Raw genomic sequence first — 26,996 nt, 5'->3', positions numbered from 1 at the left:
GGGCTATTTCATTTTTTATTTTTACTTTTTCATATAAAAGCAATATGATGTCATAGATAGAACATTGGACTTGAAGTTAGTGTGACCTAGGTTCAAATCTTACCTTGGAAATAATAGCCGTGTGATCTTAAACAAGTCATTTGTGATCTATATACTTCAAACTACTCCTTAGAATTTCCAAAATAAGTCAGAGATAGATTGTGATAAACATTGATAGAAGGCTACTGCTGAAATCATGGACTCTTCATATTTATATCTGTGAACTCTGGTGGCCTCTACATCAAGTAAGGCTTTGAGAAAAGACTTTTTTTTCTTTTTATAAAATACTTTTTTTAATTAAGAAAAATTTTCCATGGTTACATGATTCATGTTCTTTCTCTCTCCTCCTCCCACCTTCCCCTCCAATAGCCAACAAGCAATCCCACTGGGTTTTAAATGTGTCATTGATCAAGACCCATTTCCATATTATTAATATTTGCATTAGGATAATCACTTAGAGTCTACATCCCCAATCATATCCTCATCAATCCTTGTGATGAAACAGTTGTTTTTCTTCTTTGTTTCTACTCCCACAGTTCTTTCTCTGGATGTGGATAGCATTCTTTCTCATAAGTCCCTCAGAACTGTCCCGGATTATTGCATTGCTGCTAGTAGAGAAGTCCATTACATTCAATTGTGCCACAGTGTATCAGTCTCTGTGTATAAGGTTCTCCTGGTTCTGCTCCTTTCACTCTGCATCACTTCCTGGAGGTTGTTCCAGTTCACATGGAATTCCTCCAGTTCATTATTCCTTTCAGCACAATAATATCCCATCACCAACAGATACCACAATCTGTTTAGACATTCCCCAATTGAAGGGCATACCCTCATTTTACAATTTTTTGCCACTACAAAGAGCACAGCTATACATATTTTGTATATGTTGGGGAAAGACTTTTGTGAAGAGAGACAAGAAAGAAAGAAGGTCAGCAAAAGAGTTTAGATTTTATCCTCTCTAAACTTTTCCACATTCCTTAGAAGTACTATCAGAAAGAAGCATCCTTTTAACCAGATGCTTTGTACTAGAAATTCTAAGCCAGTCCCCATCAGGCTCCTCAATGAATCTCTTGATCAAGCAGGGGAGGGAAATGGATCTCTATGAATATGGCAACCATTAAAAACCATTAACTTGGTGATAGTTTTTTTGTTTGTTTTTTTTTAGCTAAAATTAATTTGTAGGCCACTCATGCTGCTTACAAGGCTCTCTGACTATGAAGTGAGCAGTGAGAGATATCTAGATACTCAAGTTTTTATCAAAGAGAAACATAGCATGGCTAGACTGGCCCTTCATCACCTCTCCTGTGTGATCTCTTAACAGAGTCGCTTGGTGAGATTATGCTAACACTAGGGAGCAGAGAGAGAACTGAAGAAAACACAGCTTTGCAAGTGTTACTTAGATTTCTCTCTTCTCCAAATTCCTCTCCCAGTGGCTTTACAAGGTTCATCTACTGATATAAAACAATCCTGCCTGGAAAATAAGATAAAATTCATCCTGACTGCTCTGGAGGCTCACTGGTCACATCTTTTACACAAATTTCCTCCAAAGACATTGTGAAAGCTTTACTTATTTATGCTATGCAGTCCTATCTGTACCAACAGTAAATTAAGCTTCCTTTCTGAATGAGGGATTCAGCTACAGTGTATTTAAATAGAGTCTGGAGCATATTGGCTAACAGGAAAAATCCCAAAGGCGGTAGAATTGTCAGGAAGATGAAGTACTTTTATCCCAGTGTAGTTTTATAGGCATAATTTTAATACACTACATTTTTGAGATGGAAAGTGAAAGATACTTAACAAAATCGTCAACAGGGATTTGGACTCATCAGGATGAAAAATAAAGTCCTGTCTGCAAGAATTTGGTAGGTTCCTTGGTGAGATTGGGTTAGCTCCTCCCCTAGAGGTCCTTAGGTTAGAACCAAGTGGTTCATGTAGGAAACAAACTTTATATTTATGTTTAGTATCCTTTGTAGCCTGGACAGGCAGCCTCCTAGAAGGGACCCTGTGCATTCCATGAGTTCAATCCTTGAGGACCCTAATTCCAAAGAAAAGGGAACTGGTATTCCTTTTACTGTCTGGCTCACTTTTTTATGCCTCTGAGTCAACTATGACTTTTTTAGATGCTCATTTTATTTTTAAATTTATTTAGCCAACAGACTACTTTACCTTTAATTTACTTTATTCAACTTGGGCATATTTAGAGAGAAATTTGGATAATCCAAAGTGATGATAAATGAGTTCCAGGAAAAAAATCTCTAAAATGAAATTTAAAGTTGGCCTGAAGAATAAAAGGAATTAATAGGGTCCGTTCTAGAATGGTCCTCACTGTACAAAGTTGTAAATATCAGGCATAGGACAGCTATTGGTTTCCTCTACAACAAAAGGAATGATTTAAATGCAAAAGACTCATAAAGGAGTACTTAAAACAAAAACATAACCATGTGTTTGTGGGGGAAGAACAACTCCTGTTTTCACAATGTGTCAAAACCAATAGAAAATGGTGTCGATAATCACAGGTTCATGAACTTGGACCCAAAAGGGGGCCTTAGATATCTTGTCCACTTGCTCTCATTTTCCAGAGTTAGAAATGGAGAACCAGCAAAGTTAAATGCATTGTTCAAGTTTACAGGAGTAATAAAAGTCAGAGGCGAGATCTGAATTAGCATCCACTGACTCTAGAGACCACATTTTTTCCATTGTACCACAATACCTCCTCATGAAGCCATAGTTAGGTCAGGACTGGAGAGGAGACATCCTGAGAAAAGAGGTTGTTCTCTAGCTGCCAGCCAATGATATGAAAAGGTTAATACATACCTCTAAGAGGCTAACCAGTTCACTTATTACCAGGACATGCAGGAAAAAAAGCCCAGCATCTCTTTTTTTTAGCAAAGCACCCTCTTTTAGATTTATGTCCTATTATAAGTAGTTAGTAACTTTAAGAGCTCACTCATTTATCTTTCTAGGCTTCATTAATTCCCATCATCTCCAAGACCAGGAGAACTGTTTTTAGACATCAGCACTGAAGCAAAACCCAATGTGGTTGCCCATTTTTTCTTCTGTGATCCTGTAGCCTCTCCGACTAGATAAGCATGAGTAGGGGCACCAGAGCACTCTACCCCCTCAGCTTTCTAAAGTGATGTCCCAAAGGCATTTGTCTGAATTTCCCCCTAAAATAAATAAGAAAAGTGAACTCTGGAACAGGCTACTATTTGCCTCTGTTACCAATGAAGGTCATTTAATGTCATTATCTAATCATGCATTTTTTTTTCCTTTCCAGGCAATCTCCCAAGAAGAAGGATGGCCAGTGCCTTCTCTCGGTTTCTAACTGGCCGAAGTGCCTCCCTGCTCTTGGCTACTGTTGGCACTGGTGCCTTAACTGGTAACTACCTGCTGAATCAGCAGAGTGTGAGCGCTCAGGAAAGGACCCGGCTCTTTCCTGCAAGGTAAGCCCTCTTGCCTTAAAGAGTAACTCTGGATGAGAGTCAGTGACGTGCCTCCACAGTGCTTGAGTCCTGGGTTGGAATTGGAGAAGGTGATTTACAGGAATGAGAATTCCCTGTCTTGCCCTGCTCCTAAAGATGATCACATCAAATAAACATCTGAGCACCTACTGTGTGGAAGGTACTACAGCCTAGGATACAAAAAAAATATAAAGACATACTCTCTGTCCTTTAAGGATATAATTTAGTCAGATTATAAATCTCAATATTGGAGTACATTGTAGATGGGAAGTAGTCATTCCAAACAATCTTTTTTTAAAAAACAGGGATGATATCACAGGATCAAAGCATTTTAAGTTGGAAGAGACTTTAATACCCAGCCAATGTGAGATTTTTTAAATCTGGGGTCTGTGAGTCATTTTTTTTTTAAACGGTTACCTTCTATTAAAATCAATAGTAAGTATCAATTCCAAGGCAGACGAATAGTAAGATGCTAGGCAGTTGGGGTTAAGTGACTGGTCCAGGATCACACAGCTAGGAAATGTCTGGGGCCAAATTTGAACCTGACTGGACTGGCTCTCTATTCACTGAGTCACCTAACTGCACTAGGGTCTATGCACTTTTTTTCAATTAAAAAAATTTATATACTTAGTAGCCACCACCAACAACAAATGTGTATCTCTCATTTTCAGTATGTTTCTTGTAAACGACACATTGTCAGGTTCTGGTTTTTTATCCTTTCTGCTATCCATTTTTTTTCCTGGGTGAATTCATCCTCTTCACACTCAATGTCATGAGTACTAGCTATGCATTTCCATCTACTCTGTTCTTCTTTACTGTTTGTCCCCCTATTCCTTTGACCATATACCACCTCAAATATCCAATTTCCTTAGACTAATACCCTGCCAATTCACACCTCTTCCCCAAACTCCTCCTTTATCCCTTCCCCTTGCCCTCCAAATTCCAATTTGGGCCACCTTTCCAAAGGTCCCTCTTTTGTCCTTTCTTCCTTACCTTTTAATTCTTATTTTATCCACCTTTTCAAAAGTCCCTTCCTTATCCACTCTAGGAGGGCAACCGTGCCCTCCTACTTCTTGATTTGAATTTGATTCTAAAAATCCCTCCCCTACTTTGGCCTAAGAGTCCTTCCCTTATGGTCTGTGAATTTTTAAACATATATATATATATATATGTATATATATTTCAAAATAATTGTTTTCCTTTGTAATCTTATGTATTTTAACATTTTTCTGAGAAGAGGCCCATATGATTCACCATATTGCCAAAGGGAGCCAGGGAACAAAAAAAATTGAGTGCCCTTTTTAGTCTAATCCATCTACTGGAAAAATATCTTTAGGCTATAAACTTAATAACAGGAATTATTTCACTTTTGCCTTTGTGTCTTTAGTACCTAGCATAGTCCTGACAGTGATTGTTGATTGATTGATTATTACTCAACAAGTGGTCATCTATACTTGACTTGAAGACCTCCAATAAGGAAGAATCCATTACCTTTCAAGGCAGCCCATTTCACTTTTGCATAGTTCTAATTTGGGGGAAGTATTTCCTTATATCAAGTTTAAATATTTTCAACTTCTATCCTCCTTTCCTTGTTCTGTCCTCAGCAGCTAAGCAGAACAAATTTCATTCTTATTCCACTTGAGAAGCCTTCCAATACCTAAAGACGTTTCAGGACAACACTGTAGAAGTTGTCTACCTCAATTTCAATAAATTATTGGATTTTTCAAGTTTTCCCCAAAATATTTATTGATAAGATGGAGAGATAAACAAATGATAAGCTACATCCAGAACTGATTTAATGGCTTAGGCAGGTAGGTCGCATAGTGAATAGAACACCAGGCCTAGAGTCAGTTAGACCTGGGTTCAGATCTGGTTTCAGACACTCGCTAGCTGTGGGACCTTGGGCAAGACTCAACTTCTATCTGCCTTAAATTCCAAAACTTTAAATGAGGATATAAATAGTACCTAGCTCCCAGAGTTGGTGTGAGGCTCAAATGAGGTAATATTTATAAAGTGTTGCTGCTGCTGATAGCAACCGGACTAATGGATTTAAGGAGGGTGACTTCTAGTGAAGTGCCTCACAGATCACTCCTTGGTTGGGTAAATGCAAAGTTGGGACAGTTTTCTAGTATGTAGATATTGGCAACTGGTCCCATTGCTTCCTAGCAAATAGAGGAAGAATAAGTGAAAGTAGTGTCAAATTTTATATTGTTGGGCTCAAAAATCACTGTAGAGAGTGACTAAAGCCATGAAATTAAAGGATGTTTGCTCCTTGGAAGGGAAGCTATGGTAAATCTGGACAACATACTAAAAAGCAGAGACATTCTGATAAGAATCTATATAAATTCAGAGATATAGTTTTTCCCATAGCAATGTATGGCTGAGAGGTTTTGACTACATAAGCACAACTGAGTGCCTCAGAATTGATACCTTCAAATTGTGATGCTGGAGACTTTTGAAAGTCCTTTGGAGAGCAAAGAGATCAAATCAATCAATACTTAAAGAAATTAATTCAGAGTCTTCACTGGAAGGTCAAATATTGAAGCTGAAGCTTAAATACTTTGACTACATAGTTAATGAGGCAGGACTCCCTGGAAAAGACCCTGATCTTGGGAAAGATTGAAGTCAAGGAAAAAAGGAATGGCCAAGGATGATATGGATAGATAGTGTCATGGAAACAATGAACATGAGCTTTGACAGACTCTGGAAGATAATGGAGGATAAGATGAGCTTGGCATATTATGGTCTGTGGGGTCATGAAGAGTCAGACAGGACTGAACAACTAAACAACAAAAGGAGGGATAGAAAATAGATGCACTGGACAACTCAGGCTCCAAAGAGATTCCAATGGGCTGTAATAATAAACCAAATGCAAAAAGATTATTTTTAATGGGAATAAATGTCACATTTTAGCTCAAAAAATCAATTGCATAGGTGCATGATGAGAATGCTACTACTAGAAAATTTCATGTGAAAAGAATTTGGAGCTTTTAGTGGACTGAAAGCTAATTGTGAGACAATAGCATGACATGGTGACCAAAAAGCCAAAATACAATCAGCCTGCCTTAACAGGAAACATTGTGCTCATCTCTGGAGGCTACATTTTAAGAAGAAAATGAGCAAACTAAAGAACATATGAGGAGAGGAAACAGGATGGCGAGTGAACCTGAAATATTCAGTTTGAACATTAGTTGAAGGAAGAAGAGAAAAGAAAATTGAAGGAGGATGCAATAACTATCTTTAAGTATCTTTACTTAAAGTTAAGTCTTTTATCCAGAAAAGGGATTATACCTGTGTTTGGTTTTGTTTTGTTTTTCTGGGCTAAACCAAAAGAACAGAACTAGAATTGGGTGGAAGTTGTAAACCCTTTCTGATTATAAGGCCCTTGGCAAGTCATTTAATCTCTGCCTACCTCAGTTTCCTCATCTAGAAAATGGGGGTGATAATAGCCCCTAGCCCCTATGGTTGTTTTGAGTATCAAATGAGATAACATGTATGGAATGACTTACAAATCTCAAAGCACTATATTTCATTGTTGTTTAGTAGTTTTCTAGTCATGTCTGACTCTTTGTGATCCCTTTTAGAGGTCATAGTTGGGCTGAAAAAAAAAGGTTCTTGGTTGAGAAAGATAGCTAGATCATTATAAAAATGCTTACTTTGGGGCTTTTCTTGGCAAAGATATTGTAGTGATTTGACATTTCCTTCTCTAGCTCATTTTATAGATGAAGAGATTAAGGCAACAGGGGTAAGTGACTTGCCTGAGTTTACAGAGCTAGTAGATGTCTGAGGCCAGATTAGAACTCAGATCTTTCTGATTCTGATCCTGGAACTTTATCCACTCTGCTACCCACCTGCCTCTAAAGCACTATATAAATGCCAACTATTATTATAACTATTTGTTGTTATCATCATCATTAGTAGTAGTAGTATTAAATAACTGGAAAGGACCCCAGAGGCCAATCAAGTCTGGCTCCCTTATTTTATAAATAAAACAACTAAGGTCTAAAGATGTCAAATGACTTGCCCAAGGTCAAACGGGGAGTATCCTAAGTAAGACTGAAACTTTGATGCACTGACTCTAGATTTTGTACTCTTCCAACTGACCCACACTGCCCCTCAGTGTGGTATAGTAGAATTACTCTTGGACCAAAACTCACACAACCTGGGATCAAAATCTATCAGGCTATGACTGCCCTGATTAATTCATAGGGCTGGTTGGTGATCAAATGAGATTATACACAGGAAGTATTTTATACAATGTTCTAGGTATTATTGCTAGAACTTTAGCATTTTTAAAAGCAATATTTAAAATAGTATATGATGTTAATTTGTTTCTTTTTTGTTCTCCCTCCTGACTTTTCTTTAGGAGCCATGTCTTTGAGCTATGGAAGCCAGCTCATAACAATGGGTTTCCTCAAGCAGAACCACTAATTTCTTTCCATAAAAAATAGTACATTCGAGCTTTTAATGTCTCTTGAATTCTTTTTTTTTTTAAGCAGCTGCAGCCAAATGTTCCCCTTATTTTCTGTGGATGCTGTTTCTGATGAATAATAGGGAGATGGGTAATGGTCACAAGCTTATTCCATCTCTCAACCCCCTCCCCCAAACCATTTTCTTATTTGTGAGTCAACCATATCAGGCAACAGTTCCCAAAATGCACTCCCACTGAATACTTGTATCTTCTTCTTTCTACAGCGCTGACTATCCTGACCTACGAAAGCATAACAACTGCATGGCTGAGTGTCTCACCCCAGCCATCTATGCTAGGCTCCGGGACAAGATGACTCCCAATGGCTACACCCTGGACCAGTGTATCCAGACTGGTGTGGACAACCCCGGCCATCCCTTTATTAAAACTGTAGGCATGGTAGCTGGTGATGAGGAGTCTTACGAGGTAAAGCTGCTGGTTTCTTGCCTCAAGTTGATCAAGTGTAATTCCACAGGAAGGCAGATTAGAAAGGTGTTTTGGGATTCCATGATGCCAGGAAGGATCCTTGGGATAATTTGGGCAGAAAACTCTAGTTTCTCTTTACTTCTCCAAGGGATGAGCTGTTTTCCCCACTCGATTTTGAAGTATGTAATCTACAATTCTCAGGGTTCATTTTTCATGTTTGGAAGAGAGAGCAGCATTCTTCCTACTGAGAAATATATCCTACAGCTAAATTGTGTGATTTTGTCAATTCGATTAAACTAAAATGTTTAGGGGGACCTATCTTGCCCAAGATACTCTTCGGGGTCCTAAAGGTATAAGAATAAAGATTTAACCCCCAAGGAGCTTACAATCTAATAAGGGAGAAAAGAAATCTATGCAAATAACTGTGAGATATGTCAGAATGTACATAGTGAAAAGGAGAGATCTGGACAAGGTGCAAATGAGATATCAGGGGAGAAATAGATCTTTTTTTAGCAGGAGGACCAGAGAAGTTTTCATGGTAGAAATGGTACCTGACTTGGATCTTAAAGGAAAATGAGGGGTTTTAAGGGATGGAAATGGATGAGGCAGTAGAGTCCATTCTACATATTAAGGGATAGTGTGAGCAAAGGCATAGTAACTAGAAGGAGCAGAATAAGAGTCAGGGAGGATGAGTAGTCCAGTGAGGCTGGTATATAGCCATATAAAAGAGGAATAGTGTGAAACAAAACTGGAAAAGTATTTGTGAATAAGTTCTTTGAGTGCCAGAATTAGGACTTTAAATTTTGTTTTCAGGCAGTGTTTGAGACACTGCAGATTTACAGGTAAAAGAGTGAAATGATCAGAGTATTATATTAGGAAGATTATCTGGGTGAGAAGAAGTGATTGAAAAAGAGAGACTTAGGATAAGAAGGTTGGTTATATTAGTCCAGGAGAGATAATAAGGGCTTGAACCAGGATGATTGGGGCGGGAACTGGAGGTTATGGGATGGAGAGAAGAAATCATTTGAAAGCAGAACTGACAATCAACACATTGTATAGAAGTGAGGCAGATAGATAGGTAGGTAGAAAGAAAGAGAGGGAGGGAGGGAATTCATTAGATTGTGAGCTCTTAGAGGGCAGAGATTGTCTTTTGCCTCATTTTTAGGTCACTAGCATTTAGCATAGTGTCTGGCATATAATTGGTGCTGAGTAAATGTTTATTGGCTGAATAAGATAATTAGATCATTATAAAAAATACTAAGTGACAGGTGTTGTGCAATGCACTAGAGCTACAAGACAAGCAAGCAATACAAGACCGTTCTTGCCCTCAAGGAACATTCTAATGGGGGCAGACAATATATTAAGGGGTAATAAAGAGAATTGGGGATGTGGGGATGGCTAGGAAGTGGTTGGTGAGGGGGTCCTGTCCTCAACAAGATGAGTCAAAAACTCATTTTTAAGAGCTGGAGGACACAAGGTCAGAGTCCAGGATTCTGATCAGTTTGAGACGAGGAGGCTGTCAAAGCTGCCCCTCAGGTACTGTAGTTGAGGAAACAAAAGAATGGTGGTGTCCTCACCAGAAGAACAGGAGGTAGGGAGAGACAGGTTTGGGAAGAAAGACTATGTTCAGAATTTGAAATGATGAATTTGCGATTTTGGAGGTACTTGCAGGTAGAGCTTTCCAGTGGGTGACTAGAAATGGAGGTCTAGATCTCAAGAATGAGTATTGGTTATAGGGACTAGGGAATAATTTTTAAAGGAAAATGAGGGGTTTTAAGGGATGGAAATGGATGAGGCAGTAGAGTCCATTCTACATATTAAGGGATAGTGTGAGCAAAGGCATAGTAACTAGAAGGAGCAGAACAAGAATAATTTTCAGAGATTTTTACTAAAGTCATGAGAGAAGTTATCTCCAAGAAGAAGAGAAAAAGGAAAGAAAACAAAGGTGGAAGAGAACCTTGGGAGATAACTGTGCTAAGGAAAGGCAGGAAGAAGAGAAATTAGAAGAAAAAAAAGAAGAGGGACGAGAAAAAATGAGAGAATGAGAATACAGTCTCATGAAAGTTATGTTATAACTGATAAATAGAAATAAGTAAGGCATAGTTGTGTAAATACATATACCATTTTGTCAAATGATGCCTTCTTTAATGGGGGAGGGATTGAAGGGAGGGAGTTAACTGGGTATTTTAATGTAACAAATAAATCAATATTTTTTTTAAAAAGCTTTGTACTTGAAGCTGCCCCCCCCACCAAAAAAAGGAGGTGGACAACAATGTTACATAATATAAAGAGGTCAAGGCGAGTGAAGAATGAAGATAGGCTATTGGATTTGTTCATTAGAAAGTCATCAGTGACCTCCATAGGGCAGAACCTGGACAGTAGGAACCTGAGGAATAAATGTTTGGTGAGGTGGTGGAAGCAAGTACAGATGACCCTTTCTAGAAAAAAAAAAAAGTCAGCATTCATTTTCTTCCTCACAATAGCTGAGGAATTTCAGAGTGAAGTTCCTTTCTAAATGGAGGCTTTAGTTTGTATCATCAGCCTTTGGGTAAAAAGAGAAAGGAAGAGTTTTAAGATGTTTTAAGATGACTTATACAAAGTTGATGTACTTTTCCCTCTAAAGGTCTTTGCAGAACTTTTTGATCCTGTCATTAAGCTAAGGCACAATGGCTATGACCCAACGGTGATGAAGCACCACACTGACCTGGATGCATCCAAGGTATGTCTAGCCCGACACCTGCCTCCATGACTTACCTTCCCATAAAGTAGCTGAGCTGAGAATTTTTGGGGGAGGGAGGTGTTTTTGTTTTTGTTCTGTCATGCATATTCTTACAGAGGGAACTGAAAAGATACAAAAATTCCTGGACTTGAGCCATTTAATGGGTCTGGGTTAGGCCTAGGTCCAGGTTCCATTCTATCTATCCATCAATCAATCAACAAGCATCTAAGTGCTTACTACATACTAGGCAGTGTGCTAAGTCCTGGGGTTACAGAAAAGGCACCTCATTTCATATCTTTGACAGTGGCACCAAGGAATATGTTTGTGGGCCCTTAAGGCTCTGTGGTATCAGAAAAAAAAAACATGAGATTAGCACAGAGAAGATCTGGTGTGAGTCCCTGCTTCTGCCACTTACTTGCTATATAATCTTGGCCCTGTTACTTAATAGGAGGGAGCATAGCCTACTGGGTAATGTGTTAGATGGGTTTGCAGGCAAGAAATCTAGGTATAAATCCTATTTCAGACATTTACTAGCTGTGAGGATTAGGACAAGTCAGTAATCTCTTTGAGTCTCAGTTTTCCCCCTTCAAAAATGGGGATAAATACTCTCAAGGCCAATGTGAGGGCCAAATGAGATAATGCATTGAAGCACTTTGCAAATCTTAAAGCATTATATAAAAGCATGTAAGTATCATTCATTACCTCTCTTAGTCTTATCATTCTTATCTATAAAATGGGGAAAATAATAAATGCTCTATCTACCTCCAAGAGTTGTTGTGAGGCTCAAGATGAAGATGAAAATAGTTTCAAATGATGAAAATGGATTCCAAACATTTATATTTAGGATATATTTTAAATACCTTTATTTTTCTTATGAATTCATTGATTTATCTAAGCCTTTTATGAAACTATTTATATAGCCTTTACCAGTCCAAATAAATTCCATAAATTTGCTAACATAGTTTAAAGCCTTTTGTACCTTTTTAAAAAATCTTCATTGCTTAGCACAGTGTCTGGCATATGGTTGATAAATGCTAGTTGACTAACAGAAGCAATCATCATAGAGATGGATGATGGAAAAAATGGTAGCTAGGGCATGTGGAAAGAATAAAGAATAGCAAAAAGCAGAGAGAAGGGAACAAGCATTTTATAGTGCCTGCTGAGTGCCAGGCATCATGTTAAGTGCTTTACAAATATTTCATTTGATCTCACAACAATCCTGCTAGGTAGGTGCTTTTATTATCCCCATTTACAAATGAGGAAATGGAAACAGAGATTAAGTGATTTTTTTCCCAGGTCACATACCTAGAAAGTGTCTGAGACTGCATTTGAACTCAGGTCTCCCTGATTCCAGACCCAGGGTTTTATCCCTCATCCCACCCAGCATCCTTAGTCAATACATATGCTCCACTGCTCTCCATACAATATCAGAAGAACTAGAAAGCCCTTAGCATATTGAGTGGACCTCTTGGGAAGTATTTATAGAAAGATATGACCAAAAATCATTAGAATAAGATAAATGAATGAATTGGGATCTTTACTAGTTGAGGGAGTGCCCATATTGGTGAGATCTCAGATTCATTGAAGTTTAAGGTACTTCTATTTTTGTCACAAATGTACCTCTCAAACCTCAAAGGCTATCCCGATGTGCTAGTATTCTAAGACTTTTTTTTAACCCTTAACTTCTATGTATTGGCTCCTACGTGGAAGAGTGGTAAGGGTGGGCAATGGGGGTCAAGTGACTTGCCCAGGGTCACACAGCTGGGAAGTGTCTGAGGCCGGATTTGAACCTAGGACCTCCCATCTCTAGGCCTGACTCTCAATCCACTGAGTTACCCAGCTGCCCCATTCTAAGACTTTTTGAACAAGCTCATTCATCAAATTGATCCAATAGTTGAGTGTTATGGTACACAAAGGATGCTGGCTATGAACTCTTGATTCATAGAGAGTGCCCAGTTGAGCCAAGCAATAGCTTTACCCTTTGGAAGGAAAGCAGGGGCAGGATGGGAAAATCTAGCATAAGACTGTAGTGGGTACTGTGGAGTCTCTGAGCTGAGGATGCACAGGGAGACACTGAATTCTCTTCTGTTTAGATCACCCAGGGGCAGTTTGATGAGCGCTATGTTCTGTCATCCCGAGTCCGAACAGGACGTAGTATCCGTGGACTTAGCCTGCCTCCAGCCTGCTCCAGGGCAGAGAGGAGAGAGGTGGAAAGTGTTGCTATCACGGCCCTGGAAGGGCTCAAGGGAGACCTGGCTGGGAAATATTACAAGCTGACCGAAATGACTGAGCAGGAACAGCAACAGCTCATTGATGTGAGTAATCCAGGGTAGGGGCTTAGGAGGTGGTAATTTTCTACACTGGATATCATTGTAATTCACTATCTCTCCTTCCTGTAGCTTTTCCGGTACTCAGATAACCCTGTCCAAAACTGAGGGAGGATGCCAATCCACCCCAGAGAGACAATGGGAAGGCAGAATTACCACTGCCTCGTTCTCAGTATAAAAATAAAGTAAAAACTCTGGACACTTAAGTATTTCTCATAAATCTTAAGTATGTTGAGTTTAGGGAAAGGAGTAAAGATATGGTTTTACATCCCAACTGCCCAGAGATGAAAATGTACTATGGACAAGTATCCTTCGAGGATTCCTGATTTTGCTGCTGATGGTATGTATTCCTTTCATCTACACAGATCGCAACCCTGCATTATCTTTTCAGTCTTAGTAAGATATTGTGGTTAAAAAATATATTCTGCTGTGACCATTGGGTGATGAGCTTCTCCAGATATAGGCTGGTCCTGACAGCAGACATACAGACTATCACCAAGCCCCGACTCACAATTTATTGAGCTTGATAGGATCTGACAGAGTCTGTGCTATGTGTATATCACTTTGGAAAGCCCAGGGTTACCTCTATATTATGATGAGGTATTGGAATTGGACTCTAATAGAGGAAACTGATTAATGATAAGATCTTAATGGCCAATAGAAGCTCAAGAAAACAGTCTTCAAAATTTTGGATTATATACCCTTAGCAAGAAAATATTTTTGAAATTTTTCCCAATACATTGTATATTTACCTATTTATTAATTACTATTACAATAAGTATACATTATAAAATTTATACACAAAATGGACATTTTTAAAAGGAAATAAAAGCAAAATATGTGATCTGAGTTATTCAGTAAGGAGCCACTGGAATTTATGTATCAGTGGAGTTACATGGACAGATCTGTGTTTGAGGAAAATCATTTTGGTAGCTGTCTTGAGCATGGACTGGAGAGGTGAGAGAATTGAGGCAAAGAGACCATTTCAAAGGCTTTTGCAAAACTCTTAGCAAAGAAGGAATTTGAGCTTGTACTAGGATGATGGTGGTGGCTGTGTGGGTAAAGAGAAAGTGACAAATATAAAAAGAGAGGAGATACAAATAACAAGATCTGACACCTGACAGAATGTGTGGAGTCAAAGTGACACTGGTGACTAGTCAGAAGGTAGGCAGTGCCTTGACACCAGTAGGGGAGTTTGGCGGGGATTAGGTTAGGTTTGAAATATAGTATAATGAAGTCTAAAATCTGTCACAGTCTAACCATAACAGATTATACTCTGGCCCAATAAAATGAAAAGAGGGGAGGCAGGGTTCTCTTTCTCTCATCACTGGCCCACTCTTCAAGTGGCTCCTGCTAGAGCCACAAGGTGATCTGGGAAGCAGAGATAAGGGTTTGCTAGGGGCAGGGTGGGGGTTGTGGCATGTTTTAATAGCACCTGCATAGATGCTGCTTTGGGTACCTGGTAGGGGTCAGATTATTACTTCTTTGAAGAGCTAATGCTAGACTCAGAAGTGGGGAGCTTGGGAGATTCTACTGTGGCAGTGGTGAGGGAGAATATGAGGATAGTGAAGCTATATTAGAGACAAGCCCCATGATTGGGTATCATGGGAATGGTGAGATGTGATTCATATTCACACCTTCTAAATAAAACCTCTTATGGGGCAGACCTCTTGAGGTAAGTTCAGTGGTCACCAAGAGGCTCCAAACACACACACACACACACACACACACACACACACACACACACACACACACACAAGAACAGAAGCTTAAGCCACTAAGCTTTGTTTGTTTGTTTGTTTTTTCATTGGGGTTTAGATTTCAGGATTATGGTCAGAAGTAGGGAAACAGCAAATTCCTAGAAAAGATTGATGTGCATCTAATAAGAGATGAAGCAACAATGGATAGGCACCACTGAGAAAGGACACCATATATACATCAAGCTATCTCCCTGAAAAAAAGGCAGTTGTTCAGTGTGGGGTTCATCTCTGGCATTTAGTATTCTCTATCCTACCTCTAGCAGCTGAAAGATCCCCTTCTGCCATTTTCCTTTGCCAATAAGGGGTCTTATTCCAATGTTGTCCCTGTTTGTGCATTGTAAAAAGATGCTGTACTTTAGAATTCCCCCTAACCTTTCTTCCTTCACTTAGAAGTTTCTCCCCCATTTCCCCACCCAAGGGAAAAAATACTTAGAAAGAGGAAGAATACTCATATTCTTGCTTTGATCTGGACAAACAAGAAACATAGGCAATTGGAAGTTGCACGACTAATTGAATCACTCAGCAGAGACCAAGACCAAATATCCAACAGCTTTCTCAACAATAAAAAAAACTTTTAAAAATTAATTTTAAAATTGATGAAACAAAGGACAATAAAGATGAAAGATCTAGTGAATGTCCTATAAGAAAATCTGAGGAGAGAGAGAGAAATTTCAACTGAGTGGGATGGTGTTGGGAGATAGGGAAGTAGAGGAAGGGACATGACTGCTGGACATTGGAAAGAGAGAAAAGGTTTCATGGAGATCTGGAAAGAATGCATGTTAGGCAAGAGTAGCTTATAGGGCTGTACAAAGGCAAGTCTAGAATGGAGTTTATGTTTGATGGTATAGGCAAGAAGGAGCCATTAAAAGTTTTCAAGGAAGGGAGTGACATAGGACAGAGCCGTGTGTTAAAAGGATTGTTTTGAAAATTACTTGCCAAATGGCTTGGAGAGAGGCTAGAAGCATTGAGAACAGTTAGGAGGCTGTTTCAAGAGTACAGACCTGAGCTAGAGTGCTGGTAGGAGATGGATACAAAAGATATCATGGAGATAAAGTCAATGATTGGCAAATGATAGATCATATGGAGTGAAGAAAAAGGAAGAGTAAAAGAGTTCTGAAGCTTGGAGGCTAGGAGACTGTGAGGAAACAAGAATAAAGGAGTTGGCAGATGATGGAATTTGTTTTATACATGTTGAGTTTGAGATGCCAGAAGGTGTTCACTAGGCAGCTAGAATTTGGGAAGTGAAATCCAAGAAGGAGATTGGCTTGAATGAATAGATTTTGGAAGTCATATGCATAGAGGTTAATAGATGAAACTAATGGAGTGAATGATATTGCCAAAGAGAAAAAGGAGGAGACCAATAACTAAGATTCTGAGGTACAACCACATTTAGAGGGTGGAAGGTAGAAGAACTAGTGATGATTTGTTCAGATCTGAGGAATTGGAAGGAAATAGCATTTCATGACCTGGTTGTTCTCAACAATCTTTCTTTTTCTTTCATGTACATTTTGGCTCACAGGATCACTTTCTATTCGATAAGCCAGTATCTCCATTGCTAACATGTGCAGGGATGGCCCGAGACTGGCCAGATGCCAGGGGAATCTGGTACGGCACATACTGTGTATACATGTGCTTTATGTGTGAAGGATCTTTTAATAGATCACCTGGCTTATCCTAACCTTGCAACTGTTGTGCTCTGCAGTGTATAGCATGCTCAGCTTCAGCTAAACTGAGAAAACAGAATTTTGAGAGACTGCGTGTGCTTTTGTTAGTATTGTGATGGTTCCACGAAGTGAAGGAAGTTGAACTGGTTTGCATGTATTCTGCATGAGATACATTGCCACAAAAAATGAGGCAAAATTTTAAAAAGGTTATCCAGATGTGAAAGGTGCCTACTTTGCAGTACTTTACTCCCTTGAGCTATTTTCTTAGACTGTGTCTAGTCATTATATTAGGATTGAAAAGTGATGGAGAATATTCAGATTACTGCCAATAAGTTTGCACTAAAGTGAGGCCAAAAAATCCAATAAAGCTCACCCTGAAGGAAGTGGCTACCAAAATTACAATCATTTTTATCTTGGTCAACTACCAGTTTTCTTCCTCAAGTGTCTAATCTGATTTACTCACCCTGGCATGTTACCAACAGTTTATAAATATGAAGAAACCAAGCTAGGAAAGCATAAAGTACATCTTAAACAAGTCAGTACCCAAAGAAGGCACCAGATAACACAAATGTGTGAGATTTGGTTTTGTTTTTTATTTTTTTTTTAATACACTGAACATTTGGGGAAAAATTTTTCCCCAGAAATTTCCACTTTCTTTCACCTTATTCTCTTACCAGCACAAGAGTTTAGTTTGAATGTTAGAATAGGTAATATTGTTTCTAGTGTAGGCCTAAAAAAATGGGTCCCAGTCAAGTTATGGTCATCCTGCTCTGAGGAGATGGGAGGGATGTGTTCCTAGGGGGCAGAGGAGTGAAATCATGAAGGGCTTCAATGGCTCTAATCCTTCACCCTGTCAAGGTAACCTTATTTTGTGCTACTTGTGTAGGCACAATCAAGAAAGATTAGGGCCTTCCAGCAAAGAGGGAAGTTTAAAGGAAGCAATCAACTTGCTGAGGACAACTGGAATTGTTCATAGGTTTGAAATAAAACAATCCAAGTCTTAAATTTCCTTTCCTTATCAGGCACAATTATGACAAAACCTTCCTCATCTGGATTAATGAGGAAGATCACACCAGGGTAATCTCTATGGAAAAAGGAGGAAATATGAAGAGAGTATTTGAGCGATTCTGTCGTGGATTAAAAGAGGTAATAACATTATTTTAGGTAATGAAGTCTTTAAAATATTAAACTTTTTACTTTTCATGTTTGTAAGAATCCTATGGGAGGCACTGGAGAGACTTCTAGGACTAGGCAACTCCATCAAGAAAACAAGAAAGGGAAATTCTATTAGGGTAAGACTCTCTTGGGGCAGCAATTCAGAGTTGGTGATAGGTCTTTTTTTATTAGGGAGGTAGGACTAAGAGAGGACTCTATGAAAGTCTAGCTTGATTGCTGATCAATGTGCTTCCCTTTCCATTCTGGGACGTGTAGGTGAGCCAAGGGGCTAATGGGTTTTTCCCTAATTTCCTTTTCAGCTAGTTCAACTTAAGTGGCATCATAGGATTCAATCAATAACTGATCCCCCCAAATTAATTTCCTACACTGCCATTCCAGTGGTAATAGCTCTGTCTTATTTTTTTAATTCGTATTTACATTCTGTTTCTAGTCTTATTAATTTTTAGAAAGTAGACTCACAGAATCCTATACTAGACTATAAACCCCATGAAGGTAGGTATTATGTCTCACATAAACTTTGCATCTTGCTCAGGGTCCAGGACAATCAATGCTCTGCAAATGGAAAAAAAACATAATTGTTGAATCGAAGGGACTTTAAAAACCATCTAGTTTGACCTCCCTTATTTTTTTCTTGCAGGTGGAAAGATTAATCAAAGGTCGAGGCTGGGAGTTCATGTGGAATGAACGCCTAGGATATGTTCTGACCTGTCCTTCCAATCTCGGAACTGGATTGAGAGCTGGTGTCCATGTGAGAATCCCGAAGCTCAGTAAGGTATGTGAACAAGTAATGAAGAGAACTATCACTAACATGGTCTTTTCATCTGACAACCTTAAGTAGATTATAATTTTAAATAGTTTTTAAAAACAAGTAGTTTATTTATAAATATTTTTTTTAAAAAAAGAGAATGCATGCAACAGAAAATAAAAGAAAAATAGTTTCATGAACCTCAAAAACTTTTATTTCTCCTTCTATGGCATGGTCATAACAGTAAAGGTTCACACTTTCTTTAGAGGGTATGCCTTCTGAACAACTCACATTCTAATAGGGGGAGGAAAATATATTTGGAGCCAGGTTTCAGACACAAATCAGATGGAAAATTTTAGTAGTTCTTAGGTGGTACAATGTTGAAACAGATGGTAATACATCCCCTTTAGTGGCACACTCATTAGTAAGTTAACCCTCAGTCATTTGACTTGTTATCATACTCATTCTTATCATCTTGAGTTTTTCAGTAATTAATTAAAGCATATTTGGCTTATTTCCTCATTAATTTAATTTAATTTTTAATTTTGCAAAAAAGCCTTACCTTCCATCTTAGAATCAAATTTGTGTATTGGTTCACAAGAGGAAGAGCAGTAAGGGCTAGGCAATGGGGGTTAAGTGACTTGTCCAGGGTTGCACAGCCAGGAAGCATTTAAGGCCAGTTTTGAACCCAGGACCTCCCAACTTTAGGGTCTGACTCTCATTCTCATTAATTTTAAACTGTGACATCTATAATCATTTAGTTACCCCCAGCCTCTCCCTAATCTCAGTTCATTAAACTATAGAAAACTTTTCTCATAAGCTGCTGCTCATATTTTCTATACATGAAAATTTCCTAATATCTTAGATTAAATTAATGTTAAAATTACTTGATATTCAGCTTATCATCCCTCCCAATTATCATTCAGAGGAGCAATCCCTATGGAGAAGAGGCTCATCAACCAACCCAATGGCAACCAACAGGTAGATAAACCCAAGGTCCCAGAGAAAAGCAGTCCTCCTACCCTGTCCCCACCATGGCTATGGTTCTGACCTGCCATTCCTTGAGGAGACTAGTCTTGGAAAGACTTCAACCTTGCAAGTGTCTCTGCAAATGTTGAAGCCCTATGGCATCACCAGTCACAGCCACTGAAGGCCCAGAAAAGAAAGTTCTTAACACCAAAGTCCTTGGCCCTGCAAAGTATTACAAAGGAAAAACGGATATGGTTTTATAAATGGAAATGGCACTAAAGAAATTCTATCACCATCTTTTTTGCCACTGCTCCCTAAGGGCCATTGTACATTTCTATTATCTGATTTGCTCCTGAAACCTTCTATATGAGCTCTTTCCCCCAATTAGAATGTCATCTCCTTGAGAGCAGGAGCTCTCTTACTTTCCTATGTGCTTAGCACATAGTCTGTTATTGTTCAGTCCTGTCTGACTTTTTGTGACCCCTTTTGAGGTTTTCTTGGTAGAGATACTGGAACGATTTGCCATTTCCTACTCCATATCATTTTACAGGTAAGGAAATTGATGCAAACAGGGTTAAGCAACTTTTCTATGGTCACACAGTTAATAAGTGTCTGAGTCTAGATTTGAACTTGAGAAGAGTAGTCTTCCTGATGCTAGATCCGACTGTCATCTATCCACTGCATTACCTACCTGCTCATGGCATATAGTTAGGGCTTAATAAATGCTTTCTCGTTCTTCCATTTGTTACCTGTGGGAAGAAATCAATTACTCTTGATTTGGTTTTTAGAAAATTGCATCCTACCATAAAAATATGATTGTTACTCAACATTTCCTCCTTAGAAAGGTGGTATAAAGAGATTGGTCCCTTCATGATTCAAATTAACCAACTGATGAACACATTAAATATGGAAGCATTTAGATGCTTAAGAAATAGAGGCCCAGGAACATTTCTCATTATTAACTTTTTCTGGAGTCACTATTCTAATAAGAGTGAATCTGCCTTGATCCCTTCAAAGTTAACCAAGTGTTATTTTCTATTGTGCTAGGATCCGCGTTTTCCTAAGATTCTGGAGAATCTGAGACTACAGAAGCGAGGTACAGGCGGTGTGGACACTGCAGCAGTTGCTGATGTATATGATATTTCTAACATAGACCGCATTGGTCGATCAGAGGTAATATGTCCCTCTCGCTTCCTTAAAGCAAACTCCCAGCAAGCTTTAACTCAGAGAAAAAGGAATATAGAGATCAATTGAGCATTCTTTTCTCACCTTTTCCATTCTGAGTCATGTTTGCCACTTTATGCTAAGTACTAAGCAGCATTCTGGATGATGTTACTCAGTCACAAAAAAAATCATTTGAGATTTAAACACAATGTAAAGTGATAATTTACAAAAAAAAATTTGCAGCAGAATTACTATTCACCTATATAACCTACTAAGCCATTCTAGGAACCCCTGGCAGCAGGAAAATTATTATGCTAAAGATATGATTATATTTACAGCTGTGAGGAGAGAGATGATGTCTGTTACCTCAGATTGAGGGAAGGGAAATACATGAAATATTTTGGTCCTCATTTCCAACTTCCTTCTTCTGATAGAACGTTGTCCAGTCTATTATTGTCACTTTGAGCTTTTAGCCATTTAGTTTCTAAAAGGAGTTTTTACTAAGATTGCAGGGGGAGGGAGGGAATCAAATGTGTATTAGTTATTATATAGCATCACCAATGGAATTTTATAGCAATGTGGACCTGAAACAATCTATGATACATTTTCAAGAACTGGGCAGACATTGTTGCATATACACAAACATAAACACATGCACCCGGATGGATACATGTAGTATTTATATGTATATATTATACATTTATAATATACATATATTTATGCTTTATGATGTTATACATTCCTATTTCTGATATATGTACATGTATATACATATATATAGTTATAGAAGAGAAAACCCAAGCATTGTGTCACACTATTATTAAGAATATACCATTTGTAGCAAATCATTTATAGGTAGTTGATATAATCCAATTTAACACATATTTTATGCTGATCAAAATATATCTTATGATATTGTATCTGTCACCAATGAAAAAGAACTGACTTTTTAAAAAATAAAAAAAAAACTCTTACTTTCCATCTTAGAATTAATATTCTGTATTGGTTCCAAGGCAGAAAATTACTTAAGTCTAGGCATTGGGGTTAAGTGATTTGCCCAGAGACACACAGCTAGGAAGCATCTGAGGCCATATTTGAACCCAGGATTTCCTTTCTGCAGGCCTGGCTCTCAGTTTATTGAGTCACCTAGCTTCCCCACAAGAACCAGCTTTTTAAAGTAAAATTAACCTTAAGGTATTCAGAGGCAGATTGCACAGGTATGACCTCTTCCTTTGACTCCTTCTTGCTGCCCAGTTTTTAAGTTTCCTCACTTATTACCACTCATTTTTCCTTCTTTTCAACCTTTAACATTTTCTTTAATATAAAACAAACCACACACATACATAAATGAGCTGCTGTCTATACAAAGAGGGAATATGAGAATTACATGGGATACAGAGATAAGGAGTAGGGCTGGTGGGTTTGGTTAGGGAACAGAGAGTGGGGTAAGAAGATGACTGATAAGAAATGTCCTCTCCTACAGAGTTCATTACTTCAGTGTTATGGGGAGGCAAGATGAAGAGACCACCTCTGGGTCAATGCCTAACTTCCTACCCCTTTGCAAGGTAGAAGATGAAAGAAAATAAACAGCCAGGTCCAGTAGCAGTAGAAAGAACAAAGTTCAATTTATCAACCAAGAGACAATATTGGTTCTCTTTGTTATTATGACCCTGATCCCAGACTATCCTAGGATCTTCCAGAGATGTCCTGTCCCCAGAATAGCCTCTTTTTCCCATTCTCCTACTTTCTTACTCCCCACTGGGGACCATTTACCCCTGCTGAGATATGGAGATCAGGGATGTTATCATTCAGCAGGACAGTGAAGGGTGATTTCCCTAGGATCTTGCTAGCAGGTATTCTTCTGTGAAGTTTGGAACCGAAGGACTAAGATGTCTCAGAGAGTCTCAATAACTTGTCAGGGTCCTGAATAATCATTTGAGGTTCTGGAGGCCCAGAGAGTTAAGTAACTTGCCCAAAGTTACTTAACCTAACAGAAGTAGAATTTGAAGTGAGTCTTCTGATTCCAGATCCATTGATTTCTCCACTGTGCTTTGCTGCCTCATGTTCTTTACATTTCCACAGCTAAAATTTTGCCCAACTATATGTTTTCTAAAACTAAGACCACAAAGTAAACTACTTAGCCTCCATAATATTTTGCAGCAAATGTAGGTATCTTCATGATCAGACTTTGTCCTAATAAACAGGCCTTTCAAATTCAGTATATCAGCTGTAATAAATCAATTGCAAATATTTGCTAATAAACTCTTTAGTAGAGATCAAAAAAATAACAGTGCCATCTTTCTTAATCAGTCTGAAATTATACACAATGAGGGAACTATTGTAGGGAAGTGATTTCTTCTCTTTTTATTCCTTTTGTCCACACTCAAAAGAGACAATAGTCTTCCTAGCTATGTGACCTGGGCAAGTCACTTAACCCCAAATGCCTAGTCCTTACCATTCTTCTGCCTTGGAACCAACACTTACTATCGATTTGAAGACAGATGGTAAGGATTTTTAGAGAGAAGAGACAGACAGACAGAGATAGAGAGTGAGACAGAGAAGCAGACAGATAGACAGACAGACAGTGACAGGGAGAGAAAGAGACAGAACACAGAGTGGGAGCGAGGGAAAGAGACAGACAGATAGAGACAGGGAGAGAAAGAGACAAAAATAGTGAGGTAGCAAGGGAAAAGGGGGGAGGGAGGGAGGGAGGAAGATGGAGAAGGAGAAGGAAAGGGTAAGACAGACAGTGACAGAGACAGAGATAGAGACAGGGAGAGAAAGAGACAGACTTCTCCTGGCAGAGAGGCAATATTGATAGAGGTCAGAAACTAGAGTCACTGTAGATTCTGTGACTCTTTTTGCCCCTTAATACATAGTCCTCCCTACCCCTTCCTTTATCCCAGAACATGGATTTTGGTTAGATAGACTTTCTGTCAACTACATGTTATTGGATTCTCTTTGGAATATAGAGAATCTAAGAATGGGAAGATCAGTTATTTCTTCCAACCCAGATAATGTGTTCCTTGGTATGACAGGTTGAATTGGCTGATAGGCCTAGAAAGGGCCATGAGTAATCATCTTGTTCATCCATCTGCCTTCAGGCAGGATCATTTGTAAATGTCCCAGAGAGATGAGGTTGTGTACTATTTGTAAGCTGTAGTTGACATAAAAATCTTCTTTTTCTCTTGCCCAGCAAAGATTCCACAATCCCTTTGAGCAATATAGCTTAAGATCTAACAACCTTCACTTTTAGAATTCTTTTTGGTATTTTGGTCAAATCCCTTCTGTTTCAACACAATTCCATTTTCTCTAGTTCTTTCCTCAGGAAGTATGGGGAAGAGTTTCTTATGATGTGAGATGCTTTACTGTTCTTAGAATAACACACCCATAGACTCTTTTAAAATATGCTTTAAAAAAAAAAAAGACTGAATCCCCTTGGCTGGAAGTGCAAGGCCCAATTTCACTGCTGAAAAGCCCAGAGCTCTTTTTCCAACCTGGATCAATTTGCCCCTCCTCAAACAACCTAGTATTCTCCTCAATCCTTCTCTCATCCCATTGCCAGGGGTTCACCATATTGATGTCAAATGTGATGCAGACATCTGATTGACTTACCCCACTACTACTCATAATTTCTGAGTCCCAGAGATTCAGTAGACTCAGCCTCCCCAGGAACTGGGGCAAAAGATACGTTCTGCTATGGCTAACAGAACCATTGACTCTAAAAGTAAGAGAGGACTTTTGTTTGCTTCAAAACACACATTTTATTAATAAGTAAACAAAGATCCAAGGAAGTTAATAAAAGTATATGAAGTTGTCCTTCAGCAAGATTTATTTGAATCTAGTAGGGCACTGTGGAAATAACCAGGAGAGACCTCATTTCAAATCCTTCCAATTTGATTCTTACTAGCTATATGATATGGGAAAAATCACTTAAACTCTCTAAGTCTCAGTTTACTCATCTGTAAAATGGAAATAATAACATCTAATATAATAGTATCTACCTCACAAGAATGTTTCAAGGATCAAATACCGTGTATTGGTTCTAAGTCAGAAGAGCAATAAAGGCCAGGCAATGGGACCTAAGTGACTTGCCCAGGATCACACAGCTAGGAAGTGTTTCAGAGTTGAACCCAGGACTTCTTGTCTCTAGGACTGGCTCTCAATCCATTGAGCCACCCAGCTGTCCTGATTTAAAGATAACTTGCCCAGGATCATAAAACTAGTGTCAGCATAATACAGATTCTCCAGATTTCAAATCCAAGGCTCTCTCTACCATGCCAAAAATCTCAAGTCACAAAGTTATAATTCATATTTCAAATAATGTTTTGTGAAACATGTCAGGCTCCTCTAAATGGTGAATTTGCTTGGTACATTTGAAACACGATTCATTTAACAAAATTTTGCTTACATACTACTCTTTAGAACTGAGTCTACTATGTACATTTGAGGCAGCAGTATAGCATGAAAGAGTTCAGAAAGCTTGGTGATCGGTTTACATTTACATCTGCAGAACTTCCCTGTGACTCCTCTAGGCAGCATTGCTTTTAGATGGTTCTGCCCTGGGCAGCCCTTCAACTGTCCCTGTCATATTTTCATGTTGCATTGCCACCTCTGCTCTGCTCTCTACAATAATGATGACAAAATTGCTTCTTTCCTAATAATCTTTGTGGGAGACCTGGGAAGGAGCATTGTTAAGACAAATCCTCTGAGATATAGAGCATTCATTTAACCCCACTCTTGTTGGTATTATTGTGGAGTCATGAAGTCAGACACAACTGAAAACAGCTGCATAATAATGGCAAAGATACAGCCATTCCCTTCTCTAGCTCATTTTACAGATGAAGAAACTGAGGCAAACAACTAATAAGTGTCTGGAGCCATATTTCAATTCAGAAATAGGAGTCTTCCTGATTCCAAGCCCAGCAATCTATCCATTGTGCCACCTAGCTGCTGGGATCAATGTCATACAAGTTGCCTTTTATGGGATTAAGTAATATATTTTTTTCATTCTTGAAGGTTGAACTTGTCCAGATCGTCATTGATGGAGTCAATTACCTGGTGGACTGTGAAAAGAAGCTGGAGAGAGGCCAAGACATCAAAGTGCCGCCTCCTCTGCCCCAGTTTAGCAGGAAGTGATTTTTCTCTTTCCCTCTCTCCTTCCCTTACTCTGTCTGCTGGTATGACAGAAATAAAGCATAAATAAATCTCTAGATTGAGAGTTGCAGTAGCCATAGCAAATGTACAAATGTAGGTCCTGTTTAGGGCTACAATAAACTCTCCCTAATTTCTCATATTTGATGTGCATGAGGTTTTTTGATTGTAGTGGTAGTTTTTCTCTTATTTTCTTAAGTTACTATGGTAACAGGGCAATCGTATGAAATACACAATTACATGAGCAACATGCAAAAGATTTTTAAGGCAATGAAAATGTTAACATTTTTAAGACTACCCAAAGTTATGATTATTCCCCTGTCACCCATAGTCAAGACTTTAGGGGGCAGTTGGGTAGCTCAGTGGATTGAGAGCCAGACCTAGAAATGGGAGGTCCTAGGTTCAAATCTGGCCTCAGACACTTCCCAGATGTGTGACCCTGGGCAAGTCACTTGACCCCCATTGCCTACCCTTACCAATCTTCTGCCTTGGAGCCAATATACAATATTGACTCCAAGCTGGAAGGTAAGGGTTTTAAAAAAAATACTTTAGCTATTAATTGCTATGGAGAATGGCTGAAATCTGGCTCTGCTAAAATGTCAATGGATATTAAATTTATTTGGTTGGGTTAGTCTTAAAGGAAGATACACTTACTTTATTTCCTAAAGGGTATTCATTTTAGCATTACACCAGATTTTGATACTGAATATTCATCTGAATGAAAATGTTTCTCCTTGCTTACCCAGGACAATATTCTCATAAAAATGTATTGAAAGTTATTTCTTTAAAAAAAAAAGAGTTATTTCCTACAGTCAGTAGGGCATTACATGAAACCATGTATCTTTTTTCCATAGTGCTCTGCATAGCACTTGGGGACATGCCTATGACCTTAGGAGAAAGGATGGATGGGGTAGTTTGTAAGGATGT

General features: G+C 38.7%; 1 protein-coding gene across 1 annotated transcript; it reads left to right on the top strand.

Annotated features, from left to right (window-relative positions):
* Positions 1 to 3,314: 3,314 nt before the first annotated feature.
* CKMT2 (creatine kinase, mitochondrial 2) lies at positions 3,315 to 26,211 on the top strand. Its single transcript, XM_044662942.1, has 9 exons — positions 3,315 to 3,479; positions 8,193 to 8,391; positions 11,015 to 11,110; positions 13,204 to 13,425; positions 16,717 to 16,802; positions 17,884 to 18,007; positions 18,675 to 18,809; positions 20,799 to 20,924; positions 25,935 to 26,211. The coding sequence occupies exons 1-9, from the start codon at positions 3,334 to 3,336 to the stop codon at positions 26,052 to 26,054; spliced, it is 1,254 nt and encodes a 417-aa protein (XP_044518877.1). The 5' UTR covers positions 3,315 to 3,333; the 3' UTR covers positions 26,055 to 26,211.
* The last annotated feature ends 785 nt before the right edge of the window (positions 26,212 to 26,996 follow it).

This window comes from Gracilinanus agilis, chromosome 1 (assembly GCF_016433145.1).
Source record: "Gracilinanus agilis isolate LMUSP501 chromosome 1, AgileGrace, whole genome shotgun sequence".
Lineage (NCBI taxonomy): Eukaryota > Metazoa > Chordata > Mammalia > Didelphimorphia > Didelphidae > Gracilinanus > Gracilinanus agilis.
The sequence above is the reverse complement of the archived record's forward strand: the minus strand, read 5'-3'. Positions and strand labels throughout refer to the sequence as shown.